Below are 24,267 nucleotides of genomic sequence, written 5' to 3' on the forward strand. Positions count from 1 at the left end.
TCCCTCTTCACCCTCTGACCACTCACCATCGACCTACCAACAACCCCCTGGCTCTGAGCCTTCCTCCCTTCAGAGTTCCCTTGGGGGTTCCCCCAGCTGGTGCCTCCCATCGCTCCTCTGCATCCAGTCAGTCCATGATAGTAGTAAACTTGTGTTGAGTTATGAGACCCAAAGGGTCTCCAAGCAGCCTATATTGGTCCAAATATATATGCATAAATACATTATACTATAGAAAAGGAAGAGGGAGATCATAGAGGACATTAATATTTCATACAGAGAAAACAAAAACAAAAAATACCAGCATAAGCTCCCTCAGAACAGTGACAGAAAACATTAGCAGCATGCAAACAATAAACAGTGGTTTCTCTGCTTATCTTACTGGGCTGTATAATAAAATTGCAATGCTGTTGTCATGCTGCAGTTTATGTGGCCTCCAATAGCGTGAAGACAAAACAGCAAGCAGGTGATCGAGCAAGCAGGGCAGGGGGCAGGGGGCCAAGGCAAACTGTTTAAAGGAGGGTGGGAGGTGCTTCCAAAAATGGTTTGGCAAACCATTCTCAGATGTGCCTGCCCCTCTCCTTTAAAATAGAGTGGGGGTGTGCTGGGAGAGGGAGTTGGTCAAGTGTAAAGGGAGCAGTGGTTGGCTAGGTGTGTGGGAAGCAGATTGGCAGGTAAGTGGGGTTGGTGAACAGAACAAGCAGGAGTAACGGCCCCGAGTACATAAAAAGAACATAAGTAAAGCCCTTCTTTAGCAGGCCCAAGGCCCATCTGGTTTGGCATCCTGTTCTCTCGTTGATGAACCAGATACAGGTGGGAAGCCCACAAACAGGACATTAACACAAAAGCAGTTTTCCCACCCATGTCCTCCCCTCCTGCAACTGATATTCAGAAGCATATCACTTCTGATACTGGAGGTTGTATACAGACATCATGACTAGTCTCCATTTATAGTTTTACTGTCCATGAATTTGCCTGAGCCCCATTTAAAGTTGCCCAAGTTGGTGGCAAATTCAATAGCTTAACAATGCACTATGTTTCTAGATTAACTATACAGAAAGTGAGGATTGTAACAGTGGATTCTGGTGCCACAGTATGGTCTGTATTTTTACCTCATATTCCTGTTCAGAAGGCTCAACCAGACAGTGCATGCAGGTGTGTATAACATAAGCCTAACAACCTACAATAAATAAGAAAAGCCACTTCTGTAGGGACAAGCGGGATTGGAAAAGGTTTGTGTATTTGTGTGTGAGAGGGGTAGGTGAGAGGGGCGGGGAAGAGAATGCAACTCTTTATTTGCGCATTGTTTCCAGACAACATCTCTATTCTTCTTAGAGTGGGCAGACGAAATATTTAGACAACTGAGAGACAGGAGAATGTTCAACAACAAAATTCAAGGGGCAATTTTGAGAACTTGAGGGAAGAACATTTATTTCAGCTTTAGTCTAAGCTATCCTTTCACACATTGCTGACAGACAGGACAGCATGCTCAGGGGAAATACACCCCATAATAACTGCTTGCTGCCACTACATCAAATCATCCTTGCTGGGAGGAATGTACAAGCAAGGTCAGTGCTGTGGGCACCAGGGTAGAATCTTGCCCAAATCTGAAAAGAAAGCTCTAGTTGGTTTAAGCCAGTTAGAGAAGCATGGAGTGGGGCTGTTTGTCCTGGCATGGCGGCTCCTGTCCCTGTTCTTAGCTAGCTCTGCCTTTGACACACATCTGGCATTTTGGCCTTGGGCCCAGAATCCCAAGTAATTTTCCAAACCCTGCTCCCTGAGTAGGCAGGGGGGGGAGTGGGGGGGGGGAGAAGGAGGGAGATCAGTTTCCTTGTTAACAAAGGCTAACAACAGACAGAGCTTCCTGCTTAAATCTCAGTCCGTTACCCACCTCCTCCCTGTCATCTGTCTGCTCATAACTGCTGGAGGAGAATGCTGTAGCAAGTTCACCTGAGGGGGTGGGGGAGGAGGATAGAAGCAGAGCGGGAGAACTGATCTCTCGCAGCAGATAGCATCATCTTCCCTGTGAAATGAATGAGTCATCTCTGCAACACACTTTGCCTCTGTCAGCCAGAGACACGGGGTCCCATTTCCCTGCCTGCGGAAGCAGCCCAAATGTGCATCAGCTTGACAGCACAACCCCCCTCCTTTTGAGCCACTTTTTTCATTTGTTTTTTAATGGTCGGCACCTTTTATTTTAATACACACACACACTTTCAATTACGTTTGCTCTTTTGGTCTGAACTAGTCACTTTAAAGGACAGATTATTTGTGCCTTTTATAGTACTGGCACCATACAGGGCGGCCAAGGGCCAGTAAAACAAAACACATTGTTTATTTAACTACACTAAAAAAGGGTGCATGTGAAATCTAGCTGAAGTTCTTTACTGCAGTGGCTGCAAAGCTCTTTGCAGCTCTTGGCTCAAGCTGCTTTGGAAAGGCAAGAATGAAGGACGTTTTTCTCCCAGCTTGCGAGTGGGAGAAGAAGAATAACCCTCTGCCTCACCCTGCCACCAATTTCCATCCAGCCTCCCCCACCCACATAGGCAAATGTGGAAGGATGACTCAGCACACCAAAGCAAAATATATTGAGCTGTCTCAACTCCAGTGCCCCCCCCCCCCGCAATCTTCTCCTTTTTCTGAGCAGCTGGTAAGGCCTTCAGAGCCAGGGGCAATGGACATTTGTTGGCTCCTGCATTTCCAAGCGTGAGAATCCAAGGAAGAACATATGCCCTTGGCGTGAAAAGTTCAAGCGAGCCCTGCTTGGCTGAGGTCACAGAACAGTGGAAGAGAAGGGGACCGCGCCAATCAGCACTAAGTGACATGTGAATACCAGGAGATGAGATGGTGTTTAATGATGCCATTTCACATTTTAGGGCTGGAGTGGGCAAAGATGGGTGGGGGGCCCTCAGCAAGATCCATGAAAGTCCATGAAAACTAGTTGGCGGGAGTGGTGGTAGTGAAAGAGTTTCAGTGGCCATTATTAGGCGAGCAAGGACTTTGCTAGACACATTAGATACGACATAGGAGCCAACTCCTAGGGGCCTTGGGGGCTTTGGGCTGCACAATAAAATACTTGAGGGGGCCAGGCCTCCTAAAGTTGATGGGCATTGTTATTCAAATGGTGTGTGTGTACTGCGTCATGTAATTGATTATGTGAGCGGGGTTTATCTGGGCCTCCACAATATCTTATTCAAGCTGGCACCCCTGAGATACAAATATACTGTGAGTGAAGACTAGAGAAGAAAATGAGGTGCTAGACCAGGCTTCCTCAACCTCGGCCCTCCAGATGTTTTTGGCCTACAACTCCTATGTTCCCTAGCTAGCAGGACCAGTGGTCAGGGATGATGGGAATTGTAGTCCCAAAACATCTGGAGGGCCAAGGTTGAGGAAGCCTGTGCTAGACAATGTTGGTGGGAATGCCTGGTATCCCTCCTTATTACACGGAGTCGTTCTTGCTTAAAAGTCCACTCTTGAATAGTGTTATGGATGTTCAATATTTGTTAAGCTGATTGCTTGTTAACAGAGATGATTGGTTGATCTTTCTTCGATGGGAGAAAATAAATGACTCATTCATTAAAAACCCCCAAATCTATCTGCAAAATGGGGTCTGAGGGTGTGTGCTCAGGGGTATGTGTGTGAGAAAAGAAAGTAGTTGGTCATTTGAATTAGGACAAAGAGATAAGCAGAGAGAATTTAATGTTTGTAACTGGAGGAAGCAGCTGGGAAAGAGGTTGTGCCGTTGCTTTGTGAGATCTGAAGCAATGTTTTTAATAGGCCAGTCAAAATGTCACAAAATACTGGGTGTGAGCTTTCGAGTTATCCAAAACTCTTCATCAAGCCAGATGGTTTGGGCGGGGGAACACAACTTGACTGATGTGGATGCCATAAGGTCTGAATCTGATCATAGTCTCTGACGGAAAAATTCATTGGAAGCCAAGATCCAAGTTTGGGGCAAGTACTCTTTGGTGAGAGAACCCCAGCAGAGATTTAGCATGGCAAAACATGTAATGCTTCTGAATGTCAGTTGCTGGAAACTAAGGGAGGGGTTCTTGTGTTTATGTTCTCCTCCCTGGTTTCACACAGGCATGTGGTTGGCCAATGGGAGAACAGAATGCTGGACCAGATGAGCCATTGGACTGATCCAACAGGCTGTTTTTTGTTTATGTTCTTAAGCAGCCCAGAAATGTTAGTGGATCATGTAATTATATACCTTAATCACTGGTGCCATTGGACTTGGGGTAGAGTCAGGTACTATTCTATTCCTGTTTAAGAGAGACAATAAAGTTATTGCCTTGCTTCTTCACTGACATGTCTTGACCATCTTTCTTCACATCATTTGATCCTGCCCCTAGAGGTGAATGTTGTTTTCAATAGCTAAAATGGCTTCCAACAGAATAATGCTGACTGCTTGAGGCAATGCAGAGTCCCTTGACAGTGTTTTCTTTTTAATGCCGATCTTTAAAGCTTACTGTGACTCATTCCCCATGCCAAAATAATGCTAATATGTATGTGACAGCAGAAAACATTCCCACATAGCAAACAGGCAGCGTTCATTGTATATTCTAAGAGCTCCTTTTCTAAGGCCATGCTGCTTTTCCCTTTGGACCCCTACTATACCTCTCTCAGAGGCTCATTGGCTGTGCTCCTAACTTACATTTGATCTTGTCAAGCAAAGGCAGGAAGTGTCAGGTTGCAATGTACATGTGTGACAGAGAAGAGGAACAGATGCCAACTGGAAAGGGAAAATATACGAAGCTGCTCTACAGCAAGTCATACTATTAGTCCATCTAGCTTAATATTGCCAACCCGAACTGGCAAAGGCTCCCAGCCCTATCTAGGGACACCAGGGATTGAATATGGAACCTTTCACATGCAAAGCATTTGCTCTGCTACTGAGAGAGGGTTCTTCCCCTGTGTTGCTTGAGTGGGATGGTGGGTGTGCACAATGCATGTATCTGAGCTACTTGGCTTCCAAAGCAGAAACATTTGAGAATGGTCCCTTTCTTGAAAATGGTACTGTTTGAGCCTCCTCCCAGAAGAATCGATGACACAATTTCTCAGGATGCAGCCATGGGGTAATTAGCATCTTTGTTATTATTATTCCTTAGGTAGTGTATAGTTGTGGATCATTTGCAGGGAACCAGGTGCACAGAGGTACACTTAATACCCGGCGGAAGGGCCTTTATTTCTTAATGATCATTACAATTGGCTCTTGAGGAATCGCTGAGAACATTAGGAGAGGCAATCATGTTGGATAGCTGCTCTGGGGTGAATGGAGCTGAGTCTTATTAAATCTTAATGCGAGCTTTATTCCTGGGAAATGTATAAAGCAATTAGGTAGAAAATTCTAATGATTTAATTAGAAAAATGTCTGGGAAATGCTGTGCCACGTGACATTGCTGTTGTGGCCCGATCCTATTCTCAAGAGGGAAAGGCCAAATCTTGAAACACAATATCTGAAAAGGAGAGTGGAAATTTAACTACTCCTTCCAATAAAGTTGCAAGCTCATCAGATCCCATCCAGCCTTAAGATAGTAAGTGGGAGGCATTTTAGCACACCCACTTGAATATTCTTTCCCCCAAAATATTGGGGAATATTCTTTCCTTTCTCATTGCTATAGGCTAGCTAAGATGGCATCTTGGTGCCTTCGGGACCAGTTGAGTGGTCTATTTCTTCTCCTCCTCACCTCACCCTCTTCATTCACAGTGATGATCTTACAACCATTCCCCAGCCATTCACAGTGCCAATTTGTGGTGGTATTTGGAAACTACAGGTCTCCTCCAAAGCAAGCAAAGGAGAAAGGAGCTGGTGGTACTATTTGGGAACTCCTGCATTAGGGAAAGAGACATGGCTCAGTGGTACAGCAAATGTTTTGTATGCAGAAGGTCCCAGGTTCAGTCCCTGGCATTTCCAGGTAGGTCTGGGAAATTTCCCTCTCTGAAACCCTGGAAAGTCATTACAGACAGTACTGAGCAGTGGTCCGACTTCATATAAATCAGTGCCTTGTGTTTCTGCCTGGTCTATATCGTAATTTTCCCATGGAGCTAGAATGTGGTTGCTGTTATTTAAATCATAGGGAGGAATTCAACATCATCAGCACAAGCATTCCTTCTTGCCTGGCAGAATGACCCTCCCTCTCTCCCCACTGCACCCTGTTCTGGGGACTCTCCTGCTTCCCCCAGAGCCGATGGGAGGAGGAAGGGGAGGAGAGGGGAGCAAAGTCCCATTGCATTATCAGTGACACACTGTTGTTGGGGCTATGTAGGGGAGATGTTGCAGAATGGTAAGACGTGAAAGAATCTGCAGTGATGGTGGTTGTGGGGAGAGAGGGTGGAACTGGATGGCCATAATCTCACACAGCATTAGGCATGTTTCAGTCTCTTGATCTAAATGTCCTTAAACATCTCTATGGAGTCGCAGTCATAAATTTTGTAGGTCTTTTCAGCTCTATGATTTATGAACTGTTAATGAGGCCTCTCTAGTTCCTGACCATACTTTTTACTGATTGTGTGGTGAAGCACTAGCCCTGCACAGATAGACCCCACAACAACTATATTTAACTGTAATGTCTCTCTTTTTGGAGTGTAATGAAAACTTTAAAGGCCAACACATTTTGTGTGGGCTAGGATCTAGACAACTGGAGTTTGGGGGCGTTTCTTAATGTAGGTTGGCCATATTTCAAACAGTAAGAATACAGACAGAAAAGTTGTTGAGCTGTTTTTGGCAAAGTTGTTGGGTTTGGGGGGAAACCGGCCAAAGCAACACTGCCAGCGTGGGCTGCCATATGTCTGGATTTCCCCGGATCCCCCCCTTTTTCTGCTGATTTCCACCCGGACACTGCTGCTAACTGCAGTATTCTGGATATGTCCAGGAAATGCTAGACGTATGGCAACTCTACTTAATGGTCTTCTTATAGATTAAGCTCATCTCACCGATGGCATTTATATCTCAGTCTGTTTCTGCTCTGCGCTGTCAGCAAAAGAGAGATAAAAAGGTGGAAGATGACTGATTGCTGAGTCATCCTTTTCTTTTGCTCCACTTCCTGTCACCTGCTACTACTACTACTGTTAATCCAGGAACTTTGAGTTCAGCCTAGAAAGGCAGAGGTATTTATTCTTCCTTGCAGGCAGTATTTCACCGCTGTGCTGACAGACTGCAGCATGCAAGCTGTGTACTAAGATGCCATCTTCTGGAAGCTGACAGTTGCGAGTGAATTAATTGTGACAGGAGAAGAAACTCTGCAGACTGGCTAAGGCATCAGGAAGAAGTAAAGGGTTGTCTCCATGAGCTGTTGGTGTTCTTTTCCTTTTGTAGTGAATAAGCTGAGCTTCATCTTAGATCATTTTAGCTTGTGGGTGATGAATCAGCATGAACACTAAGATTGCATGGACATGTAAACACAAATCAGGACTCAAAATGATTTTTCCTCTTGTGGTTTGAGCCCAGCTTCTCTCTGAATTTGTGACCCATTTGATAGACGCACTGGCCAATGAATCACATTCTGGCTCCTTATTCTTTTTACTCATGTTTCAGGCAATCTGTCCAATTTTTAATTTGTTTACTGTTATTAAATGTAATGTACCTTCACCCACTTCTTCTATTTTCCTTTAACATTTCCTTTGAAATGTTGCCAAAAATTTCTTTGTAGAAGAGGAAGTTAGTAACATCAGCAGTTCCCAACCAATCAGTGCTACCCACCACCAGAAATTATGTTTCCCTCCCCCCTTGAACTTGATTTCAGGGAGTACTTCTTAGACTCAGAGAATCATAAAGTTGGAAGGGGCCATGAGGGTTCTGAACAAGGCATGGTGGATGCTTCCACTGTGGGCTCACTGCTACAATGTGCACATTGAGATTAGGCACGGGGGAGGAATGCTATTCAGTTCCAATTTAAAACATATATCTAATTCTCACAATATACCTAATTCTCACTTTCCAAAAAAAATATGTGAACTGAAACACAGCCATCCTTTCAAATTTACACTTTCTGAATTATGCAGTGTATTTCTCCAGCAAAGTAATGTGCATAAAAATGCATATACTAGGATAAAGTGTTTGTTATTATATTAATTTGCAAAAATGTGTATTTTAGGGAAAAAATGTATTAAAAACTGCATATTAGGAGCAATTTGCACTAAATTGCTATTGGGGAAAAAAATCACAAACTGATATGGAAATGTGGACAACTGAACTTAAGAATAGGAAAATGAGAAAACATATTCAACTGTCCTTAATATAGACACATCTTAAAATACAAAGGAATGGCTAATGTGCAATCAATTTTCAAAAAGGATGGTTTAACTTCCTTTGGAAAAACCACTCTTCTCATCTCAGTGCCTCCAGGTGTCCTACTGCAGATGTCAGTAAATGAATAAATCTTATCCATCTACTCCCTATTGAACTAGCTAAGTTCTTTCAAGGCAGATAAGTACATAAGAGACACTACCAGACTATGCAGCATCTTAATACTCCCCCCCAGCCAATCTTGACCAAAGTGATTTGAAGTTCCAAAAGCAATGGAGCATCCATTGCCCATGAATTCTGCTGTGATCACATTCTACCATGCCTGGTACTGAATTAAAAGATGTAGCAAAATGCTCTTCTCTTTAAGAATGATATACAGTAGTACCTCCGGTTAAGTACTTAATTCGTTCTAGAGGTCTGTTCTTAACCTGAAACTGTTCTTAACCTGAAGCACCACTTTAGCTAATGGGGCCTCCTGCTGCTGCCGCGCCGCCGGAGCCCGATTTCTGTTCTCATCCTGAAGGAAAGTTCTTAACCTGAAGCACTATTTCTGGGTTAGCGGAGTCTGTAACCTGAAGCATATGTAACCTGAAGCATATGTAACCCGAGGTACCACTATAATGATTTGGGCCATTTCTATGGGCAGAATCACCAAGCAGATTCACAGCTATGTTGACAAGGCACTAGCAAAACTGAAATGTCTGCTCCCAGTTTTTTCAGACACGACAAATCCATTGTTTTGTGTTATGAGAACAAGTGACAGTGATCCTTGGACTTACATGCTCTCCCCCAACTTATACATTGTGGTCACAAGGAGATAAACAGAAGCTTCCACTCCACTTTAGATTAACCTCAGTTTGCCAAGATGTCTAAATCCAGACAAATGGTGGTTAATTGGTACTATAGTCTGTTGAAACAAGCTGACTTTAGACCATTATCCATGGAACTGAGCTGTTTCAGCTAGTCATAGTTATGATCCATCGTCTTTTAGAGTTCAGAAAACACACTAAACCATGTTTAAGCAGAAGTGATCTTGCTGAAGGGGAGGAAGAGGACTCATGAGCTCACCGAGATTTGCTCTCATAACACTAAAACACTTGGTTTAGTGTTGTGTCTAAACTCAGCCAATCACAGGGAAAAGTTAATGTAATTCTTAAGCATATTTAAAACTTAATGCAGCAGGCAGAGGAAGCTGGTAGAAAGCCTGTTCAGATGAGTCACCTTATATATGTGAATAAATTACTAAGCAATTAGTGAGGAATATACTGTGAAAGATAATGACTTGGGTTAATAGATGCTGGCATGGCCAATTACAGAGGCACCTGACCCAGGAGCACACCAAAATGAGAAATTAACTTTGAGTCTCAATACCTGTCATAAGACATAGGCTTCTTGTTGTTATCTGACATTTCCACAAATTTCAACAAGTAAAATTCTGGTAATACCAGGAAGTAGAATTCCACAGTTGTTGCTAGCTAAAGATCTGTCTCAGGCACAGAGAACATGGTACTCTCCAGATGTTGCTAGACTATAACTCCCAGCACCCCTGACCATTAGCTGTGCTGGCTAGAGCTGATAAACATCTGGGGGACACTACATTTCTTACCCCAGTTGCTATCTGCAACATGGTCAAAATACACCCCTTTTTAAAAGTTTAATAGTAATCTCCTTCAAAATTATTACTTATTAAATTTGTATACCGTCCTTTATCTGTAGATTTCAGGGCAGTTCACAACATACATACAAGAAAAAAGACACAACATACATAATAAAAACTAGAACAAAAACAACAACTTAATAACCCTTAAATATGGCTGCATTCAGACAGCATTTTATTTTTCCTGATATTTCATTACCGGATAATTTTATTTTATATGATCTTTCACAGGACAGAAAAGCCACTTCTCAAGATCTAGTGGAATCTAGCAGAAGTTTAGCATTTCTTTCCATAAGTACTAGAAAAATCCATTTGCAACGCCATTAATCCAGAAAATTATGGGTGTTTTGCATTGTATTCCTCCCGCAATTTTCATGGGTCATGTCACCACTGCTCACAGGGCAAAAATTGAGGTTGTATTCCAACATACAGTTATTTCATGGGGGAGCAGAACCACCCATGACATGTCCAGTAACATCCGCTCTTGGTGTTGGCAGTAACTGGAAACAGCAAACATACTGCGGTGGAGATGTTGGTGGGAAAGCAAAGGGAAGAGATGGAGGCTCAGCAAGTCTGACAAGGCCCATGAACTGCCTATAAGAAACAAAGATCCCTCCTTTGGCTCTCTGGCGGGGTCACACTCTGGTATTATGACACATACTGATTCACAGGAGCACAGAGGTGTGTGTGTGTGTGTGTGCAGTTCCACTCCTGAAACAGGACTTCCCCTTCCTCCCATTACATGCCCTCAAATCTGCTCCAACCCTCTAGAGCAGCTTTTGAAAGTGTGCCCAAGAAGTGAACTGGGGGAGAAGAAAGGAAAGAGGGCTTTTAAGATTCTGGTGAACTGCTAATGTGTCCTATCAAAGGTGGCACAGGGAATGCGGCCATGTTGACCAGCTCTGCCCCCAGGGCACACCCTCCTACTTGTCTCACCCCTTCCATCTGCAAATATATGTGGCCATATTCACACCATATATTTAAAGCACTGGGATACTGGGAGCTGTCGTTTGGTAAGGGTGCTGAGATTCGTTAGAAGACCCTTATTCCCCTCCCAGAGCTTCAATTCCTGGAGTTCCCCGTGTAGAGGGATTGATTGTTAAACCACCATGTGATTTGTAGCTCTGTGGCAGCAGTAGGGTCTCCTAAAAACTCTCAGCACCCTAATGAAGCTACAGCTCTCAGAATTATTTGGAGGAGGACATGCCTATTTAAGGCAGGATCATATATTAAATGTATGGTGTGAATGTGGCTTGTGAAGGCTGCCTACAGACTTTTGTACCAAATGCATAGACGTGGAAGGAAGGGCTAAGAGCCTAAGAAGAGCCCTGTGTGACTTGGACTGATCAAATCCAACAGGCTGCCTCTCACAGTGATCATCTAGTTGCCTATGGGAAGGTCACAAGCTGGACATGAGGGCCAAAGCCCTCTCCCACAGTTGTTCTTCAGTAACTGGCACTGAGAGACCTACTACCTCAGATGCAGCAGATAATATACAGCCGTTGTGATAAGTAGCCATCCAAGTTGGTGGCCATTATTCCAACTGTCTGCAGAAGCAAATTCTGTCGTTTAACATCAACTGTATCCTGAATCGTTTATCATTTGGCATCTTTAGATTATGAGATCAGGAGAAAAAAATCCCTTTCAAATTTCTCTGCAGCATGTACAGCTTCTCTTCACTTTACTTGCCTTAAAAAAAAAAAACTAATGCTAAAAGGGGTGGCTCTGTGTTTTATGTGAGAATCCCATCCTATTTATACCCTTTGCATCAGCTCGGAATAAGCATATTAAAATTAAATGCATTTCTGGCGATTAAAAAAAACTAAAATCCCTTTGCCTTTCGAAAGACTTCCAAGAGGTAGACTCCTATATATTTGCAATAAGTACCTATGGATATTGTTTAAATTAATGTTTTTGTGGAATTTCTCCCCCCCCCCATAATCAGAAAATACTTTTGGAAATTGCTCACTTATTTTCTGATGTTTGATTATCAGCTGAAGTCAGCCACAGTAAAATGAGAGAAGGTCCAGTGTTTATGGGTTGCTGCCACCTAAAGATGGGAAGTAATAAGGACACCCTGAAAAAAAAAACTTTAAATAGCTTTCTCTGCATTATATCATGTCTTCAACAACAAATGGCCAGTGGGGGGGGGGGGGGCTTGCCATTGCAGTGAGGAATTGCCATAGCTTACTTATGCCTCTGCTGCCCCCCCCCCGCCCGAAAGCTGGAGCATAAGTGTGGACATGGCATAGCCTATGTGGGCAGCCTCAAATAAGAAGCCAGGAAGAGGAAGGGAAATGGGGTTAATTTGACACTGGGGGAGTTTTTAAGATGCAAGTAGGAAGGAACTAGAGACATGAAGAGAAATTTCTCTAGAACTGTGAATATTCCTTCTAGGTATGCAATTAGACAAGAGCTATTTTGCACCAGAGAATTGTCAAGGCTTCAGCTGCCTGGTGAAACAGAAGGCAACTGCTTTCCTCAAGCAGAAGTGGTTGGGCCTAAACTATTTTCTCACATGTGAAGCTTCTTCACCTATCACTGCCCACAACTGTTAGGTTTTTGAACTTTGAATTTGTCCGCTATTTCCCTCCACCACGTTTCACCCTATCCAGTAATCTTTGGTGCAGGTTGTGTCCCCAGTCTGCTCCCACCATAACCACGATTACTAAAAGAACATAACAGATTTGTAATCATGTGCTATGATCTTTGGCAGAGGACCAATAATTTGGTTTTTAATAATAAATCTCCCTCCTCAAGGCTGTTCTATCTTCCAGTTAACATAAGTGGCACCATGGGCTTGAACTGGGAATCCTGCAGCTGCTAATTCCACTATTTTTGTTTGCTGTGTTGCAGATTGGGCATGGCTTAAGCCCCAAGGCAGAAATAGGGCCTTAGAAGCCTCTGGCTGATACTTCACCTTTTCCCTGAGCAAAACATCCCATGGCCTTCTTCCAATGCTGCCTTTCAGTTTAATTCCTATACCTTCTTTCTATCCATGCTGCTCTTTGCCTCAGATACTAACATGCCTGTATCCTGCATGTTTGTCATTTGTCATACTTACCCTTATGAAAGGTTCCCTGCTTAAACAACTCAGGGTCACACCCTTGACTCTCCTTTCATGTTTTCCTCTAAGCAGACATCAGTTGCTTGTTGAGTTCAGTTTGTCTTTTGTTGTCAGCCCAACCTGGCTGCTAACCATGTTCCCTATGGTTGACTTGGGCAGTATCTTTTGTGATAATCAGGAGCACATTTCTGGTTAATACCTGCTTCGGGCCTGGCCCATAAGAGTGCAAAGTGCATCATAATGCATTCTATAGCAGAGGCTATGTGTTTAAAAAGTTAAAATTAAATACTGATTTTAAAAAGTCAGTGCACAATATGGAGCTCTTAACAGCAGAAAGATGTTTCTGTCGGGAGGGGGAAGGTGGATTAAATATTTAATATTTAAGAATATGAAGAATTATACAGTAAAAGACCATGTGAAAGTTATGGAATTAGCCATTTCATAACTTTCTTGTGGTCTTTTACTGTATAATTTCTTAGACTATTATTTCCAAATCCCACACCCCATTGTAATATTTAAAATCAACAGCAGGTTGGTTTTAGGGGAAAGGCCTGCAGGTACTCAATTTTCAAATTATCAACTTGGTTTGCAAGTTGAACGATACAAGAGAGCAACAGAAGTTAGATAATTCACTGTTCAGTTATATAAATTTGAAAGACTGGCTTAAATCACATGACTGTCCCAGTTAGGGATCGGATATGAGGTAACGGGCAGCACTATAAAGCACTGCTTTTTATTAAAGCTCAGAACCATAATGCTAAGCTTTGTACTTGGAAGTTGTGCAGTACACCTCAAGTCTGTATCTGGAACCAACTCTGATATACAAATCTTTTAATCTCTTCTCCAGGAATACACTGGAAATAATAGCTGCAGTAAATTTATATTCTGTGCAATCAGACTGTCCTGGTGAATTCTTTTTATCCACTGATTTTGTAGGGCAGCCTTCCTAACAGTTCACATTAGGACTTCCTAATAGGTCAGATTAGGACTTCAGTAAAAAAAAACACAACCATGCAGGATTTCATGTTTACAGTCATATAAATAGATCTGATAATGCTGTCACATGGGGAAAGATTAGTTTCATTTTCTTGGAATAAAGAGGAGCAGGCAAAGCTCATCTCTGCTGTGGTTATAACACACCCTCTCCTGCTTTTGAAATTTATGTAATGGCAGTGCAGCCATAAGGTATTGGTTTCATCCAGCATAGATTAAATCTAAATCAAAGGCTACAACTACATTTCCAGATATAGAATCAGCTGTTTGATAGTCTACCACTTCCTCTTACTGTACAATCTTGCAGATATTAGGCTATTAACTAGCGTTTCCCAGTATGGGAAAATATTTGAATCGCTAAGCTCCAGAAAAGAGACTTGAGTATCGTCAGTCAGTTATTAAGGACACATTTGAGGAGGTGCTGAAATAGGAGCATAAGGTTAGAGAAGGATATGTAAGACAAGAAGGCTGGTGTCCATGACAGTCAAATACTCAGTGCCATAAGCTTATTCCGCAGAGTCCTGGTTTTGAACTGCAGCTTTGATTCCTGGAGTAGACTCCTCTCGGGAAGTTTGCTACGTCACAGTTCCAAACTCCAGCTTAAGCAGAAAGACTACCTATTGAGTGCGAAGAGTTATTATCACAACACTAAGCATAGCTCTCTTGAATTTTTTAAGAGGCACAACACAGGAACTCTCCACTACAGTATTGTCTGTTCACAGTCATTGCATCCAAAGGAAGTGTTCAAACACACACAACAGAAACTGTTCCGCAAACGGTTGAAAAAGAACACTCCAAGGATAAGATTGCTTCTTTCTTTTGCTGACATTCTGCCTTATATGCAGAAACTCAACAGGCTACTTTCTCCATTGCTTTTTCTTCATTTCACGCCTGTGAATGGAGCCTGGAGATAATTCAGAACCAATAAGGGAGGGTATACAAAAGATCCATTTATTTGGTGGATAGAACATTAATATATAGAAAAAGCTATAGCTAGAGTTTCTCTTACACCTTCTGGCCTTCCTCTTAGCCTATATTCCCGCAATTAATGAGAAGCAATTCTACATCTTAAAAAAACCCACAAATCTAACCACAATCCACCCACTTTTCGGTCTAGCATTTATTAACTCAATACTGATAATGCCAAGAAAGACTTATAGTTAAAATATATCAGTATTGTACAGCCAAATATTAATCCCAATTTAGTGACTATAATACAAGGAATCATAGAATTGGGAGGAACTCTGAGGATTGTCTAGTCCAAACCCCTGCAAAGCAGGCATCTCAACAAATATGTATGCTTTAGTCTCACCAATACAGCGGCATGCATGGGGCACCTGAAACTACTGTAGGAAAAATTAAATTAGACACACTTCATTCATATTAACATTTTATTAGTGAGTTTCTTCCAGCACAGTCTTAGGAGTTACTATCCTTTTAAATGAGTTAGCAAGCCAACTCTGAGTGGAAAATAAAGTATGAAACACTGCCAACTCCCCCCGCAAAACACAGAAATAATGGCTAAATAACCTTAGGAACTGTCTGCTTTCTGGAAATAAATGCTTAACTTGATAAATAAACTAAAACTGCCCCATGCTGAAGAAACCAAAGCAGTGGGAGAATAATGCCTTCGTCTCTTTCTTTGGCATTTCTACCTAAACCTGTTAAAGTCATTTTGTTAACAGGAGAGTGGCTGGTTTGGACAAAACACTAAATTAGTCCTTCCCCTTGTTCTCTGGTATGGCTGTGAGGGGGAGTTGGTTATCATAACTAGTAGTTATCATTAATGAATACAAACAAGCTTGAACCCTAAACTGTGCTCAATCTAAAACAGAAGCTTTCAATTTCTTCCTCACCATCACACTGGAGAAGGAGAAGAGAGCACACAAGCCCAGGAGGAGTCTAGGCTCATTTTTAAAGCAGGGATAGAGAATGTGTGGTCCTCCAGACATTTTTGGACTCCCCAGCCAAAATGATCAGTGATGATTCGAGTTGTAGGCCAATAGCTGGAGGGCCACAGATTCACCGTCCTGAACTAAACCATAGTTTAGTGTTACGTCCAAACATAACCAGTGTCTGATTTCTCATTCTATAAATACTGACAAGGTACTCCAAGAGAAGACTGTAAAAACCCAAAGGGAAAAAGGATGATCATATCACATTAAAAACAACAACAACACTGGGCTGGAACATGAATTGCCAATACAGGCGTCTACTGATGCTTATCACATGTTTGTTATACCCCATGTATCAAGCCTCTGCTTTGCTGCCAGTTGGGGATCCATGAAAGTTCCCCACATGTGAAATTAATTTCTTAATGCCTTGTGTGGAGCAGTCCTGAAATTGCTAAGGTGTGAAGAATAATAGGGGCATGTGCTAAAAAACAAAACAAAGCCTTACATAATGCTTCTTAAAGCATTAGCCTATTCATTTTAATTCTTAATACCTCTCCCCTACTGTTACAGCTCAGAATGAGACTGATAAGGCGTTCCTGCACCACTAAACCACATATCTTGACAGGATAGCGTCTTTCTTCACTAGTTACATGACAGGCCTAGTCTCCAAAATGCTCTTGTCGTCACACCACTATTTTAAAACCCTAGAAAAATGTTTAGGTCACAAGGTGGAAACCTTTAGCTGTTGTATTTCCCTATGCATGCGTGAAATATTATGTGATAATTACACTCATATATGAAGGTCTGCCCAGTCTATCAGCTAATATGATTGTGTGTTCAGTCTGTAATTCAGTGATGGGGAAACCTGTGACCCACCAGGTATTGATGGGTTGTAACTCCTATCATCCCTGACCATTCACCACACTTGTTGGAGTTGACAGAAGCTGGAGCCCAACAACATCTCATATTTGACTACTGAAAGGATTCCAATGAAAGTCAAGACACCCAGGAAAAGTATCAACAATAATCTGTATAAATGTATTCAAAGCCCTAAATTAACTTTATTGGTACAATACTGGGACTCAGATGGTGATTCAAGCACAAGTAAATTAAAGAATTATTCTGCCTCTCACCAACAAACCTGGAAGTGTTATGTTTTAAAATGATAAATCAAGAAAAATATTAAACACATGTTAACAGCAATAAGCCATATTTCAAGTTCTTTTGCAACATCTGATATTTAGGCACCTGTTTTCAAAAGCACTACATCTGCCCTCACTTGATTTTAGTGATAGAATTTTTTGTACTTCTTGAAAAGATGTCTTCAATATCTGAAAGCCTTCTAAATAAACAAAGACTCTTCCTTCCATGGAAAAAAATGGAGCACTCACTTTGAACAAAGCTACAGAAGAAATATGCAGAATGAGCAATATGGGAAGTATAACCAAACTGTCAGTTCCTCCCTTCCAAGGGAGAACTGTAGAAACTGTAACCTTGTACTGAAGTTGGAGAAATCTTAAAATTCTTAGCAGCGTCTCAAAATTACAGTCCATCGTTTTCTCTAGGGAATGCCACATAGTTAAACCAGTTTAAAATGGTTTTACTTGCATAGTACAGTGGTAAGCAGAGTTAAAATCAGGTACCAAGTAGCAGCAGCCATACTCGGATATAGATACATAGAAAAGCTATCCTTGAAGTCTCAACATTATAACAATCTCTGACCATACTTCAAAAATAAGTATTTGATGCATTACATGACATAGGTTATGTTTGGGTGCCACAATAATTGTTTATTGTGACAGGAAGGAGCCAAGTCCCTGCTCCTCACATGATTCTTACATTAAGGAGATGCTTACTCTGCCAGGTTACTTTTGTAGGTAGTACCCCAGATCAATCACCTCTGCCAAGAATCTTAAACTATTCCAAAAATCACAACGTAGTACGTACTCATGAATGAGATAACTGCAAAGCTTCTTCTCTGCATGACAGCTATCAATTTCATCAACCCATGAACAGTTCATTAAAGAAAGCATTGTATCATAGCCAAAATGGGCAGCTAGGAATCTCCTTCCTAGGGAGTACTGGCTGATAAGAGATAACAAACACTGCATAGCAACTAACACAAACACTTCCAAGAGGAATGAAAACTGCTCAAGGTAGGGGGTATAAACACTCTGAGGCCTCAACCCTAGTGAACAAAATCTAGAAAAAATTTAGAAAATCCAGAAAAACAAAATCTTGTAGATCTTAAGTGCTGAATACACTGCCCTATTCCTTAGGCCAATAGACTGCCATCCTAAATTATTCACCTTTGCCACATCCCAGAAGCTTGTGCAAAACACTCTTTAACCTATGGATGCAGCAGGGCACAAAGCCTTTCTTTCTTCCTGTGGTTCTTTAAATTCCTGCACGAAATCCAGGCATTCACTAGTACTATGATACAGTGAGATCATGGTACCTCTTGCTGTACAACGTGGAGAACTGTGAATGAATGAATGCTGATATTCAGAAAACATGGTTAAAATTAATTGGATTAATTCCCAGCAAAAAAGTAATCAGATAAATAAATTAAAAAATCTACAGTGCACTGAAATTATACTGCATTTCAAAAAGCTACCCCACATATTCACATTTTGAGACATCCTTACTAGGTTAAGACACATTAAAATGAAGTATTTCCCATTAAAGATGTCAAGAAATGGGATTTAGTTTTATTGCATGACGTTGCATAAGAAAGTATATTATTGAAAACTGTAAGGCATCATGCAATTATCCGTAAGCTGATTCATTACTATTCTTTGAGAGGTGGTTATACACTCTACATTTATAAAACCAGTTTTGAAAAAAGTACATAAAAATTTAACATGATGAGCATTATATATGACCAACAAATCTGTAGAGTTGAGCTGTTAAAAAGTGCATTAAAAAAAACCATACTGAGCTAGAAAGTCACCGTCACACAAAAAAAGGACTGCAGACAAGAGACAAGCTATGAATCCCAAAAGAAAGTGGTTTTATAGGACTAGAGACTAATGTTACAAGATCAAAATTGACAAACTTGCTTAAAATCCATTTTCAGTCTTTACACTTAAAATTTAACACAATTGATACAATAATAAAAAAAATACGCTATTGTAACCAAAGTCTATTGAGTTCAAGTTATGTACACTGAGAGATCAAATAATGAACAGGCTTGGGATAGTATGTACTAATGTGATTTTGGCATTAATCAATGTATTGTGCCATCCAACGAAATCCTTCACCATAGCCTTGCCTCTTTAACACACTGCACATGAAGACTTCTAAGGGTCGGGTGTTCAATTCTTTCGCTGAAACATTCCCCTGAAAATGACATAAAAAAGAAGAAGGTGGGTCAATAAATTGAAACTCAATCTTTCCCATTTCTCTGTGCCTTTTGAGCCTCAAGTAGCCAAACTGAATGACTTCCTATCAGCTGAGACCAATATGGTGACTGCAACCCTCTTCTGGCCAGTTCTCCAAACCCTGTTAAAGATCACTACAGTAATCCAACCTAGAAGTTGGGTAGGGAGCTATAATTGAAAACAATTCAGCCTTATAGTTCTTTTCACCTCTACCCCTCTCTTCTTTGGGACTGTCTTCAACAGTTAACACCAGGCTTCCTCAGCCTCGGCCCTCCTGATGTTTTGAGACTACAATTCCCATCATCCCTGACCGTTGGTCCTGCTAGCTAGGGATCATGGGAGTTGTAGGTCAAAAACATCTGGAGGGATGAGGTTGAGGAAGCCTGGTTAACACACAACTGCCTTTTATTTTGCTTTCTCAATAAAAACTCATTTTCTGGGAAAACTCAGGTTCCATCTCTGTTGCACCCACCCTGCAAGTACCTTACAAGGGTGATCTGCCACCTATGCAGTACTGCTGTATGTTTTGGTTCTGTGCTAGTTTTGAGGCCTCTCCACTATACTAACAGGATTTCTCGCCTCTAGCAGAATAAAGTGCAGAGAGTTGAACTAGATGACCAACAGAACCCCTTCCAGCTTTACAATTCTGTGATTCCATAAAGACACAACCACTGAGGGAATAGGTTCTCCTAGCGCTAGAAGGCAAGTGTCTTTCTCTCCATTGTCATTCATGTTCAGGGAGGGCTTATTTCCTGAGCATAGAAAAGTAGGTTTCAGATGAGTGGGTGGTAACATTTTCAGAAGCACAAGAAATAATAGAGAAATCTGCTTCTGGTATTCAGAATTGCCTATTGTAAATGACACAACCCAAGTTATAATTATATTTAATTAAAATATTTAAAATAAACTTTGTTTAAAATTGGAACCCTTCGGTTTATTGCTAGAGGCATTAGCAAGAACATTTCACAAGGCAACAATTCAGATTTCCATTAGACAATTAGCTCTAAAAAATCTGTATTATATTAAAAGTACAATTTAACAAAGCCAGCTTGGCTTTATGGTGAGCAAGTAATCTGTAAAGGCTTACTTGTTAGTGACTTATTTTAAAAAGGAATCTATGAAGTCCTGTAAGTATCATTTTAAAAATGCATCTTGAGAACAATATGGAACCGACAAAGAATTACTGTACTTTTCCATGTATAAGACTAGGTTTTCCCCCTAAAAATAATGTCAAAAATTAGGGGGTGTCATACTCTGGGCCATCTCCCCCCATTTTCTTAAATCTGAGTCCCCAAAAATAGGGGGCGTCTTATACATGGGGGCATCTTAGATGGAAAAATATGATATATGCAAGCTTTCAGTAAAGCAGACCACAGAAACACTGGGGGGAGAAAATGATAGGCACATTGAAATTACGTATTTTGAAGCAATGGGAACAGGACAATTAATACCTTTCCTGTTGTCTGGCCATACAAACCGAACATCTCTCGTAGCCCTTCTTCACTGATGGCTTCTGGTCTGTCAATCTTGTTACCCAGAATTAGGATAGGCACGTTAGCAATAGTTTCATCTGTCATAAGTGCCTATGTAGAGAGGAAAGACACATGTTGTCAGGGGTTCAGGAGCAGAGACGCAGAGAAGGGAGGAGACAGAGAGCGAGGGGGAGGAATACGAAGGAAGGATGAGTGGGGATGACGACCCGAGATCACCGAGCCTGTCTAGCGAGTCCGAGGATTCCCAGAAGGGAGCGCCAGCAGCCAGAGCAAGGGGGGAGAGCAGGGGGACACCCCAGGAAGAAGGGTCCAGAGAGGGATCAGAAAGCAGCAGTTGGAGATCGGGACCCACGTGCCCAGCCGGGAGCAGCGGGGAGAAAGGGGACCAGATATCGGGTTCCGGAGACTTTCAGAAAGAGGGAGGGCATGAGTCAGGAGTAGTCACGCCCACCTCGGGGAGCGATGAAACGATCAAGAGGAAAGTGGAGAGTTGGGCGCGCGCCCCAAGTTCAAATGTAGCGGAAGCTGGCGCAGTCAGCAGCCCAGAGAGTGAGCCGGGTCCCAAAGCCCGCCGCAAGGAGGCGGAAGGATCAGGGGGGTCCGCGTCTGAAGAGAGTAGGAAGGGAGAGACCCAGGGGGGCAGAAGGACCCAGAGACGGAAGGAAAGGCGCAGGAGGTGGAGCAAGGCTAGGGTATTAAGCTGGTGCGCTAGAGGCGGAGACTCAGACGGGTCTTCGTCGTTCTGACCTAGAAGAAGTAGGGCTGCACATTGCAGTTTGGAAATGGAACCAGTAATCCAATAAAGACTCTTTGAAACTGAACGCTGGCTGACTTGGTCCTATGTGAGCTGGGACTGGGCGGCAGCCCTGACAGTAAGACCCGTCTCAGAAGCTTCTGACACCTGATACCTCGCAGCGGAGACAGAAGCAGCTGGAGGAGGGGATCGGTGTTTGGGAGCAAGCTCACGACGGTTGGCAGAGATGACGGAAGCAGAGAAAGTTTCAGCGCTACAACAGGCAGTTACCCAATTGAATGCGGAGGTACTGGCATCCAAGAAAAGGGAGGAGGATGCGGCAGCCGCCTACCGAGATCTCCACGCCAGGTTTGAAGCATGGGTTAAGCACGGGCAGCCAGGACCCAGACCGGAGGGGGTTGGGTTGGCACGGAGAGCAGGAGGGCTTGTGGCTCACTTCGATGGGAATTTACAACAGTACCCCAATTTTCGAGCAGATGTAATGTGCGCACTGCAACTGCTGGCAAAAGACTTTAGAGATGAGGAAGGGAAAGTGGGGTTTATACTATCCCATTTGCATGGGGATGCTAAAGCGTGGCTACGCAATTTGTGGAGGGATAAAGATCCGGCGCTTCAGAGTGCAGATGCCTTTATCAAAGCGATGGATGCATGTTTTTTGTCTACCATTGATGTGGATCTTGCCCGACGGGAGATTCATGGACTGAAACAAGGGAGGGCGAGCGTCCGGCAGTACCACGCCCGCTTTTTTGCGCTGGTCAGTGCATTGGAATGGGACCGGGATTTGCCCCCAGTCAGGGACCTGTTCTGGGAGGGTCTAAGCTCTGCTGTGAAGGATGGAATTGCGAGGGGGGAGAGGCCCCGAAGCACGCAGGAAGTGGTCCAAAGGGCGCTGACTGTGGGGGTGAGGCTGGAAGAACGTCCATGGTGCAGAGATGAAGGACGTGGAGGGCGCGAAGCAGCGAGAAGTTTCTCTTTCATTCCAAGGGAAGCAGCGCGTGCGCAATCCACACCTCCGCCAGGAGGGGGGGTGGAACCGATGGAGGTGGGAGGCGCCAGGGCTCAGTCAGCTACCAGAGCCTCTGCACCGACGGCAGTCAAGACTAAACCTCCTAGAGGGACCAGGAAGTGTTACATATGCGACAGCCCTCAACACTTGGCGAAAGAGTGTCCCCAGAGGAGCTCCAAGCACACTGCAGCCTCCGCAACGGTGAAAGCGGCCACGCAATACAGCGAAACCCAGCAGGGAAACGACGATGTCTGGCTGGAGACAGAGGCACTGGGGCCCAGCCAGACGCATCAGTGAAGCAGTCCCCAGCGATATTGCAACCCACAGACCCCCTCCCGCCCAAACCAGTAGTGCAGCTCACAGCGTCTCTCCAGCTACCCAATGGCGTAACTATCGAAGTGCCGCTTTCTGTGGATTCTGGAAGCAACGCAGACTTTATAGCACAGGATTTTGTGGAGCAGCACGCTATAAAGCTACTGCCTGCCACTCTGCCCCTGCAAGTCGTCACAGTGGATGGCAGAGAGTTGCTAGGGGGGCAGGTGGTGAAGCAGACACCGCCAATGGTGATGCAACTTGGTAACCACAGGGAAGTCATCAGTTTTAATGTCACCCGACTGTCGGACACGCCCATTGTGTTGGGCATGAGTTGGCTGGACAGGCACAGTCCGACGCTGGCTTGGTACCAGAGACAGCTGATCTTCGGCTCCTCTTACTGCGCAGAACACTGCATCCTGCCCAGACAGGAGGGGGAGGAGGAGGAATCACAACTGCAGTTGGGAACGTTGCAAGCAGTCCCCCACAAATACGCGGAATTTCTGGAGGTCTTCTGCGAGAAAGAGGCAGACAAGCTACCACCGCACAGGCAATATGACTGCAAGATTGACCTCCTGCCGGGGGCGACGCTGCCGAAGGGGAAGCTATATTCCATGTCTGAGGACGAACTACAGGAACTCAAGCAGTTCATAGATCACAATTTGCAGCGCGGTTTCATCCGGGAGTCCGCAGCGGTAGGGGGCAGTCCTGTTTTCTTCGTGAAGAAGAAGGACACGCCCCCAAAAAGATTGGTTGTGGATTACCGCCTCTTAAACAAGATGACCAAGCCCTCCGATTTCCCCATGCCCAGGATTGACGACCTGCTGGCGACGGTGCGCAAGGGATGCGTGTTCACCAAGTTGGACCTGCGGGGAGCGTACAATCTCATCCGCATGAGGGAGGGCGATGAGTGGAAGACGGCCATGTTCACGCCTCTGGGCACCTACGAATACAGAGTGATGCCGTTTGGTTTGCAAAACGGTTCTCACTGTTTTCAAGCTTTCATGCATCACGTGTTGGCGGGACTCCTCTACAAGAAGTGCGTCTGCTTTCTGGATGACATCCTGATATTCTCTGACTCGCAGCAAGCACACGACCAGGACGTTCGGGAGGTGCTGAAGAGGCTGCAGCAGCATAGACTGTACGCCAAACTGGAGAAGTGCCAGTTCGACACGACGGAGGTGGATTTCTTGGGTTACAAGCTGTCGGACAAGGGGCTAGCCATGGACAGCGCCAAGGTTCGTGCGGTGTTGGATTGGAAGAGCCCGCGCAACCGGAAGGAGGTCCAGAGGTTTGTCGGATTCGCCAACTTCTATCGCAAGTTTATCAAGGGGTTCGCGATGCAGACGGCAGCTATTACGGACACGCTAAGCTCCAAGAAAAAGAAATTCATCTGGACGGAGCAGGCGGAGCGGTCCTTTCAGACACTCAAGCGTCTCTTCGCGTCGGAAGAGCAACTGTT

The 24,267-nt window shown here is 43.6% G+C and overlaps 1 protein-coding gene and 1 long non-coding RNA gene across 3 annotated transcripts in view; one reads left to right on the plus strand and one right to left on the minus strand.

Moving 5' to 3' along the window:
* Positions 1 to 9,857: 9,857 nt before the first annotated feature.
* On the plus strand, positions 9,858 to 17,532 carry LOC310699773. Its single transcript, XR_014522237.1, has 2 exons — positions 9,858 to 11,157; positions 11,209 to 17,532. It is a non-coding gene; the product is annotated as an uncharacterized lncRNA (long non-coding RNA).
* The window catches only part of SAR1B (secretion associated Ras related GTPase 1B), a 34,857-nt gene continuing 25,929 nt past the window's right edge, over positions 15,340 to 24,267 (minus strand). The window contains exons 6-7 of one of the 2 annotated variants that reach the window (XR_014522219.1): positions 19,643 to 20,823; positions 15,340 to 19,498 (exon numbers count right to left, since the gene is read on the minus strand). Coding sequence is in view for 1 of the 2 variants with exons in the window: in XM_083488258.1 (XP_083344384.1) it covers positions 19,083 to 19,199; positions 20,692 to 20,823 (249 nt within the window). In the remaining variant the exon portion in view is untranslated. The remainder of the gene's footprint in view (positions 19,499 to 19,642; positions 20,824 to 24,267) is intronic. The other variant, XM_083488258.1, reaches the window with a different exon arrangement.

Source organism: Podarcis liolepis (genome assembly GCF_965112155.1).
Source record: "Podarcis liolepis genome assembly, chromosome: 2".
NCBI lineage: Eukaryota > Metazoa > Chordata > Lepidosauria > Squamata > Lacertidae > Podarcis > Podarcis liolepis.